Source organism: Myxocyprinus asiaticus, chromosome 6 (genome assembly GCF_019703515.2).
Source record: "Myxocyprinus asiaticus isolate MX2 ecotype Aquarium Trade chromosome 6, UBuf_Myxa_2, whole genome shotgun sequence".
Classification (NCBI taxonomy): Eukaryota; Metazoa; Chordata; class Actinopteri; order Cypriniformes; family Catostomidae; genus Myxocyprinus; species Myxocyprinus asiaticus.
In genome coordinates this window covers 32,948,870-32,963,901 of record NC_059349.1, presented here as the reverse complement: position 1 = coordinate 32,963,901, position 15,032 = coordinate 32,948,870, and the positions used below count along the sequence as shown (strand labels likewise).

Genomic DNA, 15,032 nt, shown 5'->3' with positions numbered 1-15,032 from the left:
CACGGGCAGCAGGATGTCAAATCAGATATTAAATAAATATGACAGCCAGATGGAGGCTGAAACTTAAACCCTGCCACTCGAGGAGAAGCCGGCTCATTCAATTTCTTCATGACATGCTTCTGAAGATTGGCCAGCTGTGTGTTACTAAATGCGGCAGAGGAAAACAGAGCTGGCTGGCTTAATCGTGGAGTCATGGATAGTTGGGTTTCTCTCTCACCTGGGCAGCCATATCCACCAGCTGGGGCAGCTTGAGGTATTTGCCCTCACCTTCCTTTAAGAAGTCCAGTAAACTCCCTGAAAGACAGTGGTGCAGAGAATAAAGCTGTAGTTTTGTTTATTCAACATTACCAACATGGGTGGCAGTGAAAAGTTTTTTTTCTATAAACTGAGGTTTCCAATATTTTTTGTCAGCTGAAACCCTATGAATTAAATTATTTACTTCCAAGTACCCCCTGAGATTTTAAGCAATGTTAGCCTGTCAATAAATATAACAAGTTTAAATAAATATAACAACTATAAAATCTCCATAAATTGTAATTTGCAATTAAAAGAACTAAGACAAATCTAGCAATCCCCTGCAATTAAATGGATTGTTCACCCAAAAATTAAAATTCTCTCATCATTTTCTCACCCTCATGCCATCCCAGATGTGTATAGCTTTCTTCTGCTGAACACAAACAAAGATTTTCAGAAGAATATCTCAGCTCTGTAGGTCCATACAATGTAAGTGAATGATGGAAAGAACTTTGAAGGTCCAAAAAGCATATAAAGTAATCCAGTCCCCAGTGGTTAAAACCATATCTTCAGAAGCTATTTGATAAGTGTGGTTGAGAAACAGATCAATATTTAATTCCTTTTTACTCTCAATCTCCACTTTCAAATTCTTGGAGTCCTGTGAATAAATTATATGCTGCCTTTATGTGCTTTTTGGACCTTCAAAGTTCTGGCCACCATTCTCTTGCCTTATATGGACCTACAAAGCAGAGATATTTTTCTAAAAATCTTCATTTGTGTTCAGCAGAAGAAAGTAAGTCGTACACATCTGGGCTGGCACGAGGGTGCGTAAATGACGAGAGAATTGAGAATACAAGGCGGTTTCAAACTGACTGAACATTGTTGGACTCACAGGTAACATTTGGAAAGAAGACCTTCAGAATGAAGGCTGTCTTTGATACTTTGAGTTTTAAATATTTTCATAAATATCTGACAGAGTTGACAAAAAGAAGGGACATAGCTGAAAAATCTTATAAAAGAATTATATATATATATATATATATATATATATATATATATATATATATATACACATACACACACACACACACATATACACACACATACACACACACACACACACACACACACACACACACACGCGCGCATACATACATAGGTAGCCAAAGGTTTGGAATACTGTACAGAATTTGCTGTTTTGGAAGGAAATTGGTACTTTAATTCACCAAAGTGGCATTCAACTGATCACAAGGTATAGTCAGGACATCATTGATGTAAAAAACAGCAACATCACTATTTGAAAAAATCATATTTGATCAAATTTAGAAAGGCCCCATTTCCAGCACCCATCACTCCAACACCTTATCCTTGAATAATCATGCTAAATTGCTAATTTGGTACTAGAAAATCACTTGCCATTATATCAAACACAGTTGAAAGCTATTTGGTTCATTAAATGAAGCTTAAAATTGTCTTTGTGTTTGTTTTTGAGTTGCCACAGTATGTAATAGAGTGGCATGTCTTAAGGTCAATATTAGGTCAAAAATGGAAAAAAAAAAAAAAACTCGTCAGTCAATCATTGTTTTGAGGAATGAAGGCTATACAATGCTTGAAATTACCAAAAAAACTGAAGATTTCATACAAAGTTGTACACTACAGTCTTCAAAGACAAAGGAAAACTGGCTCCAACAAGGACAGAAAGAGATGTGGAAGGCCCAGATACAGCTAAACAAGAGGATAAGTACATCAGAGTCTCTAGTTTGAGAAATAGAAGCCTCATGTCCTTAGCTGCCAGCTTCATTGAATTCTACCCGCTCAACACCAGTTTCATGTAAAACAGTAAAGAGAAGACCCAGGAGCAAACTGACAGCTAGAATGCCAAAGATCTGCAAAGCTGTCATTGCAGCACATGGAGGATTTTTTTTTTTTATGAGAACTCTTTAAGTAGGTTAAGAAGTTCTGAAATTTTTTTTCAAATCAGCCGAATGCCACTTTGGTTAGTAAAAGTAACAATTTCTTTCCATAAGAGCAAAATCTGTACATTATTCCAAACTTTTGGTCGCCAGTGTGTGTGTGTGTGTGTGTATATATATATATATATATATATATATATATACAGTTGAAGTCAGAAGTTTACATACACCTAAGCCAAATACATTTAAACTCACAATTCTCACATTTAAATTTTCACAATTCTTGACATTTAATCGTTGAAAACATTCCCTGTCTTAGGTCAGTTAGGATCACTACTTTATTTTAAGAATGTGAAATATCAGAATAATAGTAGAGAGAATTACTTATTTCAGTTTTTATTTCTTTCATCACATTCCAGTGGGTCAGAACTTTACATACACTTTGTTAGTATTTGGTAGCACTGCCTTTAAATTGTTTAACTTGGGTCAAATGTTTTGTGTAGCCTTCAACAAGCTTCTCACAATAAGTTGCTGGAATTTTGGCCCATTTCACCAGACAGAACTGAGTAATCTCTCAACGAGTATGACGGCTGCGTTGCGACCTCCGACACAACATTGCAGTTTTTTGTTTACAATTCTTATGTTTTTTGTCTTGGATGTTGTCTGCCCTATTGTCTATGACAGACAAAACACTTTTGGACATTGGTTCTTCAATTGCACACCGTAAACCGGACTTCAAATTCCTCAATGCCGACCCGCTGTTTACAAACACGCCAGCGGAGCCCTTTGTCTGGGCAGCCCGGCCGCGGAAACACAGGAGGAAAAGGGGAAGGAGAGCCGGCGTTCTCATCAGAGTAAGACGCCACGCAAATCGACCCCCGCTACCCAGTATTCTACTGGCAAATGTTCAGTCTCTAGACAACAAGCTCTGCGAGCTGAGAGCGCAGATCTCTTTCCAATGAGAGACGAGGGACTGCTGCATTATCTGCCTTACAGAAACTTGGATGTCTGCGGAGATTCCAGATTCAGCCATCAAACCCGCAGGGTTCTCCGTGCACCGAGCGGACAGAGAAAAAGACCTCTCAGGTAAAAGCAGAGATGGTGGTGTATGTTTTATGATCAACAAATCCTGGTGTGATCAGAGGAACATACATTCTATCAAGTCTTTCTGCTCTCCTGATCTGGAATTTCTCATGCTTCTGTGTTGACCATTCTGGCTACCGAGGGAATTCAGAGCAGTCATTATCACTGCTGTGTACATCCCGCCACAAGCCGACACAGACTGGGCAGTCAAGGAACTGTATGGGAGTATAAGTGAGCAGGAAACCGCACACCTCGAGGCTGCGTTCATTGTGACCGGGGACTTTAACAAAGCCAATTTCAAATCAATCGTACCAAAATACCACCAACACATCAGTTTCAACACACGAGGGGACTGGGTTTTGGACCATTGCTACTCTCCCTTCCGGGATGGCTACAAATTCCTCCCCCGCCCACCATTGGGCAAATCGGACCACTCTTCCATTCCGCTTACAGGCAGAAACTGAAACAGGAAGCAACCACTCTCAGAATGATCCAGTGCTGGTCGGACCAATCAGATTCTACGCTACAAGACTGTTTTGATCACGCGGACTGGGAGATGTTCTGGTCTGCCTCTGATGATGACATCGAGGTATACGCTGATAGCATAACGTGTTTCATCAGAAAGTGCGTAGAGGATGTTGTTCCGACCAAAACAATACGGATCTACCTCAACCAGAAACCTTGGAAAAATAGCGATTTTTGCGCGGCACTTGATGCGCGGAGGAGCATAAACAAGCCAGTTATGCCCTCCGCAAAACTATCAGAACAGCAACACGCCACTACAGGGACAAGATTGAAGGACAGTTTAACACCGCCAACTCTAGAAGTATGCGGCAGGGAATTAATATCATCACAGACTTTAAAGGGAATAAAAACTCAGTGAACACCGCTGCCTCTCTCCCGGATGAGCTAAATACTTTTTATGCTCGTTTTGAGGGAAATAACACCGCCCTCGCGGAGAGAGCTCTCGCTGCCGAAGCTACAGAGGTTAGTTCACTCTCCGTCTCTGTAGCGGATGTAACCCGATCCTTCCGACGGGTGAATACCCGTAAAGCCGTGGGTCCAGACGGCATTCCGGGCTGAGTCAGAGTGTGCGTGAACCAACTGGCTGGTGTTTTTACGGACATTTTCAACCTTTCCCTCTCCTTGTCTGTGGTCCCCACATGCTTTAAAACATCCACCATTGTGCCTGTACCAAAGCAATCCAAAATCACTTGCTTAAATGATTGGCGTCCTGTTGCTCTGACCCCCATCATCAGCAAATGCTTTGAAAAGCTAATCAGAGATTACATCTGCTCTGTGCTGCCTCCCTCACTGGACCCATTGCAGTTTGCTTACCGCAACAACCGCTCCACTGATGATGCCATTGCATCTACACTACACACTGCTCTCTCCCACCTGGAAAAAAGGAACACTTATGTGAGAATGCTGTTTGTAGACTACAGCTCAGAATTTAACACCATAGTGCCCTCCAAGCTTGATGTGAAACTCCGGGCTCTGAGCTTAAAAAGCTCGCTGTGCAGCTGGATACTGGACTTCCTGTCAAGCAGATGCCAGGTGGTTAGAATGGGCAGCAACATCTCCTCATCACTGACCATCAACACTGGAGTCCCGCAGGGCTGTGTTCCCAGCCCACTCCTGTATTCCCTGTACACACATGACTGTGTGGCAACACATAGCTCCAATGCCATCATTAAGTTTGGCGATGATACGACGGTGGTAGGTCTGATCACTGACAATGATGAAACAGCCTAAAGAGAGGAGGTGCACACTCTGACACGCTGGTATCAGGAGCACAACCTCTCCCTCAACGTCAGCAAGACAAAGGAGTTTGTGGTGGACTTCAGGAGAAAAGACAGAGAACACAGCCCCATCACCATCAATGGAGCACCGGTGGAGAGAGTCAGCAGCTTCAAGTTCCTCGGTGTCCACATCACTGAGGAACTCACATGGTCCGTCCACACTGAGGCCATTGTGAAGAAGGCTCATCAGCGCCTCTTCTTCCTGAGACGGCTAAGGAAGTTTGGAATGAACCACCACATCCTCACATGGTTCTACACCAGCACTGTAGTGAGCATCCTGACTGGCTGCATCACTGCCTGGTACGGAAACAGCACCGCCCACAACCGCAAAGCACTTCAAAGGGTGGTGCGAACTGCCAGACACATCATCGGAGGTGAGCTTCCCTCCCGTCCAGGACATATATACCAGGCGGTGTGTGAAAAAAGCTCGGAGGATCATCAGAGACTCCAGCCACCTGAGCCATGGGCCGCTCTCACTGCTACCATCAGGCAGGCGGTATCGCAGCATCAGGACCCGCACCAGCTGACTCCATGACAGCTTCTTCCCCCAAGCAATCACACTTTTGAACTCTTGATCTCTCACGATCTAATACATCCGCACTGCACTTTATTAATCTTACACTGGACTGTCATAAATTATATTCTCTCTGAGAATATAAATGATATTCTCTCTTAACACATTGGCAACTGAATATCAACCCAACAGCCTGAATGTCATTACAGTACAATACAACCTACTGTATATTTTATATATACAATATATACTATTTTTATCGTATAAAGTGTATTCTATATTGTGTGTATGTGTATTTTATATTGTGTGTATTGTATACTGTACATTGTATATTATTATTTGTATATTGTGTTGTGTGTAATTATGTGTATATTAGATATGTAAATTGTGTTGTGTAAATGTGATGTTTATTGTAAATTGGTATATGTCTCATCACTGTCATGACTGCTATGTTGCTCGGAACTGCACCCAAGACTTTCACCCACTACTGCACTTGCATATATGGTTGTGTGACAATAAAAGTGATTTGATTTGGTCATTATGGCCAAACAGTTAAATTTTTGTTTCATCAGACCAGAGGACATCTCTCCAAATCTTTGTCCCCATGTGCACTTGCAAACTGTAGTCTGGCTTTTTTATGGCGGTTTGAGCAGTGGATTCTTCCTTGCTGAGCAGCCTTTCAGGTTATGTCGATATAGGACTCGTTTTACTGTGGATATAGATACTTGTCTACCTGTTTCCTCCAGCATCTTCACAAGGTCCTTTGCTGTTGTTATGGGATTGATTTGCACTTTTCGGACCAAACTACGTTAATCTCTAGGAGACAGAATGCATCTCCTTCCTGAGCAGTATGATGGCTGCGTGGTCCCATGGTGTTTATACTTGCATACTATTGTTTGTACAGATGAATGTGGTACCTTCAGGCATTTGGAAATTGTTTCCAATGATAAACCAGACTTGTGGAGGTCCACAATTTATTTTTCTGAGGTCTTGCTGATTTCTTTTGATTTTCCCATGATGTCAAGCAGAGGCACTGAGTTTGAAGGTAGGCCTTAAAACACATCCACAGGTACACCTCCAATTGACTCCAATTAGACTATCAGAAGCTAAATGGCTAATTGCCTAAAGGCTTGACATCATTTTCTGGAATTTTCCAAGCTGCTTAAAGGCACATTTAACTTAGTGTATGTGAACTTCTGACCCACTGGAATTGTGATGTAGTCAATTAAAAGTGAAACAATCTGTCTGTAAACAATTGTTGGAACAATTACATGCACAAAGTAGATGTCCTAAGCGACTTGCCAAAACTATAGTTTGTTAATATGAAATCTGTGGAGTGGTTAAAAAATGAGTTTTAATGACTTCAACCTAAGTGTATGTAAAATTCTGACTTCAACTGTGTGTGTGTGTGTGTGTGTGTATATATATATATAATTAACATCTTCCTTTTGTCAGGACCACAGGAGTCCATGTGATTGTATTTTTTTGTTTTTTATTAGCATAGGCTTAGCAACATGTGGTAATGTCAAACTCCATTGGAATCAACTGTGAGCAGTAATTAAGTCTCATGTGCGCTTCACTGGTCATGGCCACGTCATCTTGGATTATGGAAACATCTACATGGACTATGCGCAACACACATTACTGACATTAATTTTGCCTCAAGCCAAGCAGCCCCGGGAAACATACTATAGAAAATGTAATACATAATACCTTGAACTGTCTGGAGCTCATTTGTAAATAAACAGCAAAGAACAAGACTAGGTGCGATTTACCTTTGCCCATGTACTCTGTGACAATGTAAATTGGCTCCTCAGACACAACGGCGTACAGGGGCACCAGCTTGTCATGCCGAAGCTTCTTCATGATTTGGGCCTCTTGCAGGAAGGCTTCAGGAGACATGGTACCAGGCTTTAGAGTCTTTATAGCTACTTTAGTTGTGCCATTCCATGTTCCTAGAAACAAAAGAAAAAAATAGAAAGAACAAATGAGAGGTGCAGAAAGAAAGAAAAAATTATTTAATACAGTAGGTTAAATTAACCGGGTTCTTTTCAAAGGATTAGAATTTGAAAGCCTCCAGTGCTTTCAGACTTTAATCTTTCTTTGTTTTCTAAGATGAAAACAATCCTATTTCACAATTACTGTTTCCAATAAAACAATTTATTTATTTTTTTTATTAATTCCCAAAGAAAAAACTCAGTTTCTTATTTCAAAAACAAAGAATTTGTAATCGGGGTTAATAATCCAGAAAAAGCATTTCCAAAGTATTAATACAAGTATTGATTCTTAGATTTTAAAAATAAAATCACAATATTAAGCCTAAATACTAGTTCATCAAAAATAATTACCAGAATAGCAGAACAGAGAAATTGGCAGTGGCAAAAACATTGTTGCCGTGGAAATCGAGGGATCGAGGTGGTTAAAATTAGATTTATGGGACAAAAACATTTACTTCTGTCTATGACTTAACACAAAAACAATACGGTTGTTTTGGAAACAGAGGTGCTACACCTGAATTAAAAAAAAAAAAAAATATATATATATATATAATATACTATAATACTCCTGTTTGATAAAAGAAAAAAACATATGTGGAACATCATGTAAGAGAATTCTCATCATGGCAAGAAATGTGGGAACACTGAAATTTTTTTATAATAATAATAATAATAAAACACAAGAGGCCACTGCAGTTCCTAACAAAATCTTACAAAACAGGTGAAGAATGTTGCTTTGCCAGTCCAAGGTAGACAGTTTTGAGAAAACCTGATTAAGCGGTTGGCATATATTGCCAGCTCATGACAAAACAGCTATGTGCAGCCTATTATGCATGTTGGAACACATGCACAAACACAATGAGTGCAATTGCAAAACGACACCAGTCCTTAATAACCCACACTCACACCTCTCTCCAGTGTAATAACATTTCACTTCAAACTACAGCACATTTGAAAAAACAACAACAGATGTGCATCTGAAATTCCAAGTATATGTGCTATTATTATGTGCTCCCATAACAATATTGATGTACATTGACCTCAAAGTATCTGGACACTTAAGCCCCACTTAGAAATGTACGAAATATCATTGCATTAGACAACAAACTATCAAACCAAGTGGCATTCATTTTAAAGATAGCAAAAGCACACAAAGGCAAACATTTCATGTTCAACAGTTTCTTAGTTTTTCAAATGTTATAACAATTATCTGTATACTACAAAGTATTTGGACACTTTATGGTTGTCAAATTTAGTGGGACATGTCCACAGTTAATGTGAGGAACTACATCTGTGGTTACTCTGCAAGGGCTCTTGTGTAAACTTGTGAGGAACTGACTTCATACATCCACTAAAAATAACCCCGATGCCAGTTGGTTAGAAGTATTTGCAAAAATGGCTACAAAAAGCAAAGCTGGTTTTGATAAAAATCTATCATCATTTCTTTGCAGATACCACTTGATATGATATTTTAATATCTAATGCATGACATTCAGACATTTTAAGTATGTCCAAATACTTTTGGGGCCACTGTATGTGTTTGGTGTGCCAATCAGGCCTGTTAGCCTTATAGCTAACTGGGTATGTGGCCTATTTGTGCCACTGGCCATTAGTTTGAGTTTCGTGTATTGTGTGCAAGTCTGTCTTACCCATCCAGACTTCGCCGAAGCAGCCCTGACCCAGTTTGAGCTCCAGACGCAGTGATTCTCTTGGGATCTCCCATGCATCTTTAGCCAGACCCTGAGTCTGGGGCTTCACCGTCGGACATACCGCAGTCAGTCTGTAGCACAGCCCATCTGCATGCTCTACACACACAAACACAGACGCCTATAAGACCAATGTCAGAGAGAATGATGCCATAGCAAGTGAGAGAACAGCTGTAGAAGTTAAATAAGGTGTTTATGGTCCCCCATTTTAAATAATGGGGGACCATAAAATAACAGGACAACAGAATGACCAAAGTGCAGGCAAAAGTCATTAATTCACTTATCCAACTATAAAACCCATTAATCACTGTCTTTCAACAAACTGATTAATCTTTAAGAACGGGGTTACACAGAGAGAGCAAGACAATGACTGATGGCCTTTCATTAAGGCTTGACGTTTATAAGATAAGATGAATCTAAACAGAAAGGATGTTACTATTACATCAAATGTTTGATGTTACTTTCACAGAATCTTTTATAAACAGTGTCCTAAGTGGGCAGGCTGATATAAACATCTCACAATGAAATACTCTAATCAGAACAGGATGGAACAGGGCTCCCAAAAATGTCAGTGAATTGTCCATGACCTAACCATTCACTTGTAATTATTGGATAAGGAATAAAAAAAGATATATTTTATTCAACCAATTGGCTACTGAATATTTCAGATTTATGAACTAGTTGAAACGATTCATTGGAAAGAACTGACTCGAGAATGATTCACTCACAAATCAGACACCACTATGGCTTGAGAGCATGTTTTACTCTGAAAAGGTTCTACAAAAACAATATATAGTTGATATAATGTTTTAAGAGCTGAGCATAATTCAACAAATCTGTTCATTATAGAAATGTCGGTAACGCTTCACAATAAGGTTCCATTCACAAAAGCTTAAGTATGTAATTCCTGCGACACTAGCGCCATCAAACGGATTTGCCAAAATAAACTTTTTTCAAAACAGCTTTCTGAATACGGCCCATCTGCCGTTGGTCAAACAAAGAGATAGTCCCGCCCCCAACTCATGCCATTGGTTGAGTAACGTTTTTGAGGCAGGTCTAAGTGGATTGTTCAAAACAACAGAGCAAATTTCAGAGCACAACAGAAAGATAATGTTTACAGTTTTTGAGAAAATTAACGTATGCATGGCTTACTAATAGCTGTCTCTGCATATTTAGCTGGGATAGGAGAAAGTATTTAAACAGAAAAGTTACATACTTCAGCTTTAATTTTAGATTGCATTAGGTATCATGAACTAACAATAAGCAACATTTTTTTACTGTATTTACTAATCTTTGTTAATGTTAGTTAATAAAAATACAATTGTTCATTGTTAGTTCATGTTAGTGCATTGACTATGAACAGCTATGTTAAAAATTTTGATGTACTAATATATGAAATATTAACCAATATTAATAAATGCTGTAAAAGTATTGTTCATTGTTAATTTATGTTAACTAATGTTAACAAATGGAACTTTATTGTAAAGTGTTACCCAAAATGTCAATGACTTAAGATTTTTTAATTTTTTATTTACATGACTGTTCAATGCAGAGAACACACAATTTTATAACTACCTGATATTTACAGGTTTTTCATGGCCTTGGCAACCCTAAAAGAAGTGTGTTAAGCAATCGACCTTTGAGAGTTTAACCAATGAGTAGGGCTGTACGATTATGACGAAAAACATAATTGACGATTATTTCGCTTGATATTGTAATTGCGAATATTCATTTAAATTAAAATACTTTTTGTGGGGCAACTGCATGCCATATTCTTGATGTAGGCTACACATCCAAAACAAGCTGAGAATTGTTCCGGAATTGTTTTATTGCATAAAAACCTAAAGGCGGTTTACATTTTTCTAAAAGTGTTTTAAATTTTGTTTTTACATTTTGAATAAATTATACACAGAAAGCGTGCAACACAACAATACTAGAATGCTAGGTCATTGTTTCTTTTATGCTAATAGACTAATTTAAACAGATTTTCTGATTATCTATTGCATTAATGCAAAAAATATTGAAAATAGAAAATCTTGAGGCTACAGGAATAGAACTAAATTGAATGATGTAATTGACACTTTTCATGATTAGTTAATTGCAACAGCTGTAATTGTAATCTCGATTATTTTTTCGATTAATTGTGCAGCCCTAACACTGAGATAAATGTTGCACTGGGCTGATGGCTTTCAAAGACCACAATTAGAAGAATCTGAGGGTTTTGCTTTGTGGGGACTGACGTAATCTACAACAACAGTGTGGCTGGACGGTCATGTAACTTCTCATAAGATCATAAGATGTGGATTGTAAAACCCTTCTTAGACATTCTCCTGTGGAATCTAAGCCAAGATTAACTGGCACTCTGGGTGACCGGGGAGGCGTTTCTCACAGCAGATGTCAGGCACCTGTTACAGCTAGTCACAGAGAGCCCTCTAAGCTTCAAATCACCACCCTGCCATCTCCACATGTGTGGTATTCAGCCTTGCCTGAAACCGAAAACCCTCTATGTTGATGAAATTGCAACACATTTATGTATGAATTGATGTATACAAGACAGACAGACAGACAGATAGATCCCCCGATATTTCCCTGATATACTTCTTTGAAACAATTTGTATTGTAAAAAAAAACACAATAGAAAAAAATTCCAAGTTTTCCCTTGCCTTGGGAACCCTGACTATAAATCAAATGGATTATATTTTTCGTAGGACTCAAAATCTTGACCCAGCTGAATGTGCTAACCTGTGTAATGCTTCACCAGTTTCTGTAGAGTCTCAAACTGTGCTCTAGTGGTGATATAATAGCCACCGTTGTCAAGCTTTCGGATTTTGTAGTGTTTCACGTTGTCTCCCTTCATCTCATCCCAGTCCCGTATTGAGAGAGAGTACGCCCCTGCCAGGATAAGAGGAAGGAATGGATGTTCATACAGAAACACATTCAAGAGGCGCTGAAAATATGTATGCTTCAGTTTGTCCTGGAGAACCAGGTGTAGGCCAGAAAAAGTCCAGAGCTGAACATGTTTTAAGACAGATAGCGATTCCCTTACCTTTAGTGGTCTCGCTTTCTCTGACCAAGAAAGTGCCTCGCTGGTTACCAGGAACCAGCAGCAATCGCTCAGCATCTTTACGACCCATTTTCCCAAAGTACCATCTGTGAGGCAAATGACAATAAATAAACTGCCCAGTAATGCTAAAGTGGATTATTGAATGTTATGGAAAATATAAAGGTATTTACACTGTTGCAAATAAACTACACAAAAGTTGAAAATGTTGGCAAATATTTTTTCAATGTGAGGTCCGAAAAACGACCTGTTTTGAAGTCTATGTTTTTTCATTTTTAAATCTAGATTTTTTTCTGCTGTAAGTCTGGATTTAGTTCCTTCATGATGTTCCTTTTTGAATGTTTCATAAAGTGCTTGTGTCATGGCACTGAGCATTGGCACAGACACAAGCTTTCTGCAGGATTGGTCTTGCATGTATCAGCAACAGGGGCTGGACTTCGAGTATATTTATGTGTCAGCAGCATGAAGAATAAAAGCAAAGTTTGTTCAGAGAACCAGGAATTAAAAAAGAATGAAAAAGAGAGAAGGGAGCGAGTGAGAGAAATTATGTGGGTGACAGAGCAACACTGAAATTGAGACAGAAAGCGAATAAGTTAGAGAGAAAAAATTGTTTGTGCAGTCATGCATTTGTTGGTGTGTGTCAGCACCAGAGCTCTGGGCGTACTGTATGTGTGTCCTTTAATTACGATGCGAAGGGATGAGATGATTGGATAAGCACAGGAAGAGAAAAGTTACTTACTCTTCTGCTTGGATGGAGTCGGCAGGGGCCACGTAATTGCTGGGAATGTAGCCCTTATGCCCGGTGTTGATGGATCGTGCCTCCCACCAGTCTCCCTCTCTGTAGGTGAACCATAGATACAACTTGCTTTACTATCTGGGTTCATGTCCTTCACTGCAAACTGAAAACAATTTAGCAACAAGTATCTGCCAGCTGAGTTATCAACCAAGTAAAAATGCAGGGAGGTTAAGGAAATTGAGGTATTTGCGATTAAAATGTCAAGGTCATGAGTGGTCTAAGAAATTTAAGGGATAGTTCATTCAAAAACATGAAAATTGTGTCATCATTTACTCACCTTCATCTTTTTTTAAACCCCTTAATTACTTTTCTAGTAGAACACAAAAGATGTTGTTAAGCAGAATGTTAACATAACTGTCACCATTCCCTTTCACAGCATATTTTTCCATACAATGAAATTGAATGGTGACTTGAGCCTAACACTCTGTCTAACATCACCTTTCTTGTATTACTGAAGAAGTCATGCAGGTTTGGAACAACATTAGGGAGAGTAAATGAGGACAAAATTTTGGGTTAATTACCCCTTCTCCGTTAAAGGCTCCAGCACACTCACGGAGAAGTTCGAAACAGTCCAGAAACTATGTACTGTTTGCGAACATTGACACCTCCCACGCTGCTGGGGAAGGTGTTTAGAGGAGCATGTAAAAATGAGGATGCACATGACTACATGTAAAACCTTAACTAATGTGACATTATAATGTGTTATCAGTGACTTTATGCCTCATTCTATGAGTAGAATTCACATGAGATCACTCATCGGTGATGATTTAAAGTAATATAGGCAGTAGAAAATGTGTAATTTGTCTTGTTTACATTCTGAAATCATGGCGAAAACACGGCAACATGCTATACGTGGCCAGAATATGCACCGATTACACTCCGTTTTTGTAATTTATGACGACATTGATACTAATGCAAAAATTGGTGTATAAAAGTGGGCAGAATACAAAAGAATAACGATAAGAGGCATATCCTAATTTTTTGGCAAATGTGTTAATGGCTTTTGGCTACAGATGGCACATGAGTAAAGCAGTATATCAAACAACAGAGTGATAGGCATTTAAGAGTATTTGAGTTGATTTGATTCCATTTGTAGACTAATTAAACAAACAAAAACAAAAATTGCATGTGATGGTCTGGAAAACTGTGAACGAACGTACAGATGTAGATAAATTGCACCAGCTCTGCACGCCAGTGTGTTCATGTTGGCTTATCTTAACTGACTGAATGGGAATTAGTTGTCGCTCTCAAAGTAGGTGGAGCTCCAGGACACACCTACCTATGATGTGGACCAATGGCAGTAAGGTGTTTAGCAGCCGGTAAGAAGTTTTCCTGAAAGTTCGCCCTGGCGAGCTGTTACGAACTACCAAAACTAATGCAAAAACATCTTCATTTTGGCCAGATTTTGTTCTAATGACATCACACACACATTCGTTCTTCGATTTCGTAGAAGGTGTGCAGTGGCCTTAATAGATGATATCTGCTCCATGGATTTGATTTTCAGGGGCATTTTTAACATTTATTAGGTTATGCTGGGTGTTTAAATACACCGTTTTTCATCCTTTTGTCTTTGACCTCAACTTAGTCTGTTCAATAACATAAATTCTCAATTTGAAACTCAAATTATGCGATAATTTGTATTTAGCTATGACTAGAATTGAATATTAAGAAATATATCAGATGTTACAAATAAATGTTATGGAGGGATTTTTGCCACCACATTTTGTATTTCATGGGGCATATTTTGTCCCGAGCCCTGGTTAATTTACAATAAGACTCAAACCTACCTGCACACTCAGACAAGAGGTGAATTTGAGCTGTGAGCATTTACTGAAAGCTAAACCTGGCTGGTGGTTGTACAGATGGCCCATTATGGAAACGCATTAACCCAGACAGATTTCACCCTCTATGAGTTTAGAACACAAT

At 39.1% G+C, this 15,032-nt stretch overlaps 1 protein-coding gene across 1 annotated transcript in view; it reads right to left on the bottom strand.

Annotated features, from left to right (window-relative positions):
• The window catches only part of LOC127441999 (tyrosine-protein kinase yes-like), a 58,696-nt gene that overhangs the window by 10,231 nt on the left and 33,433 nt on the right, over positions 1-15,032 (bottom strand). Inside the window, exons 4-9 of the mRNA XM_051699626.1 lie at positions 13,050-13,148; positions 12,296-12,399; positions 11,992-12,141; positions 9,193-9,348; positions 7,322-7,501; positions 218-294 (exon numbers count right to left, since the gene is read on the bottom strand). Of these exons, the coding sequence (XP_051555586.1) occupies positions 218-294; positions 7,322-7,501; positions 9,193-9,348; positions 11,992-12,141; positions 12,296-12,399; positions 13,050-13,148 (766 nt within the window). The remainder of the gene's footprint in view (positions 1-217; positions 295-7,321; positions 7,502-9,192; positions 9,349-11,991; positions 12,142-12,295; positions 12,400-13,049; positions 13,149-15,032) is intronic.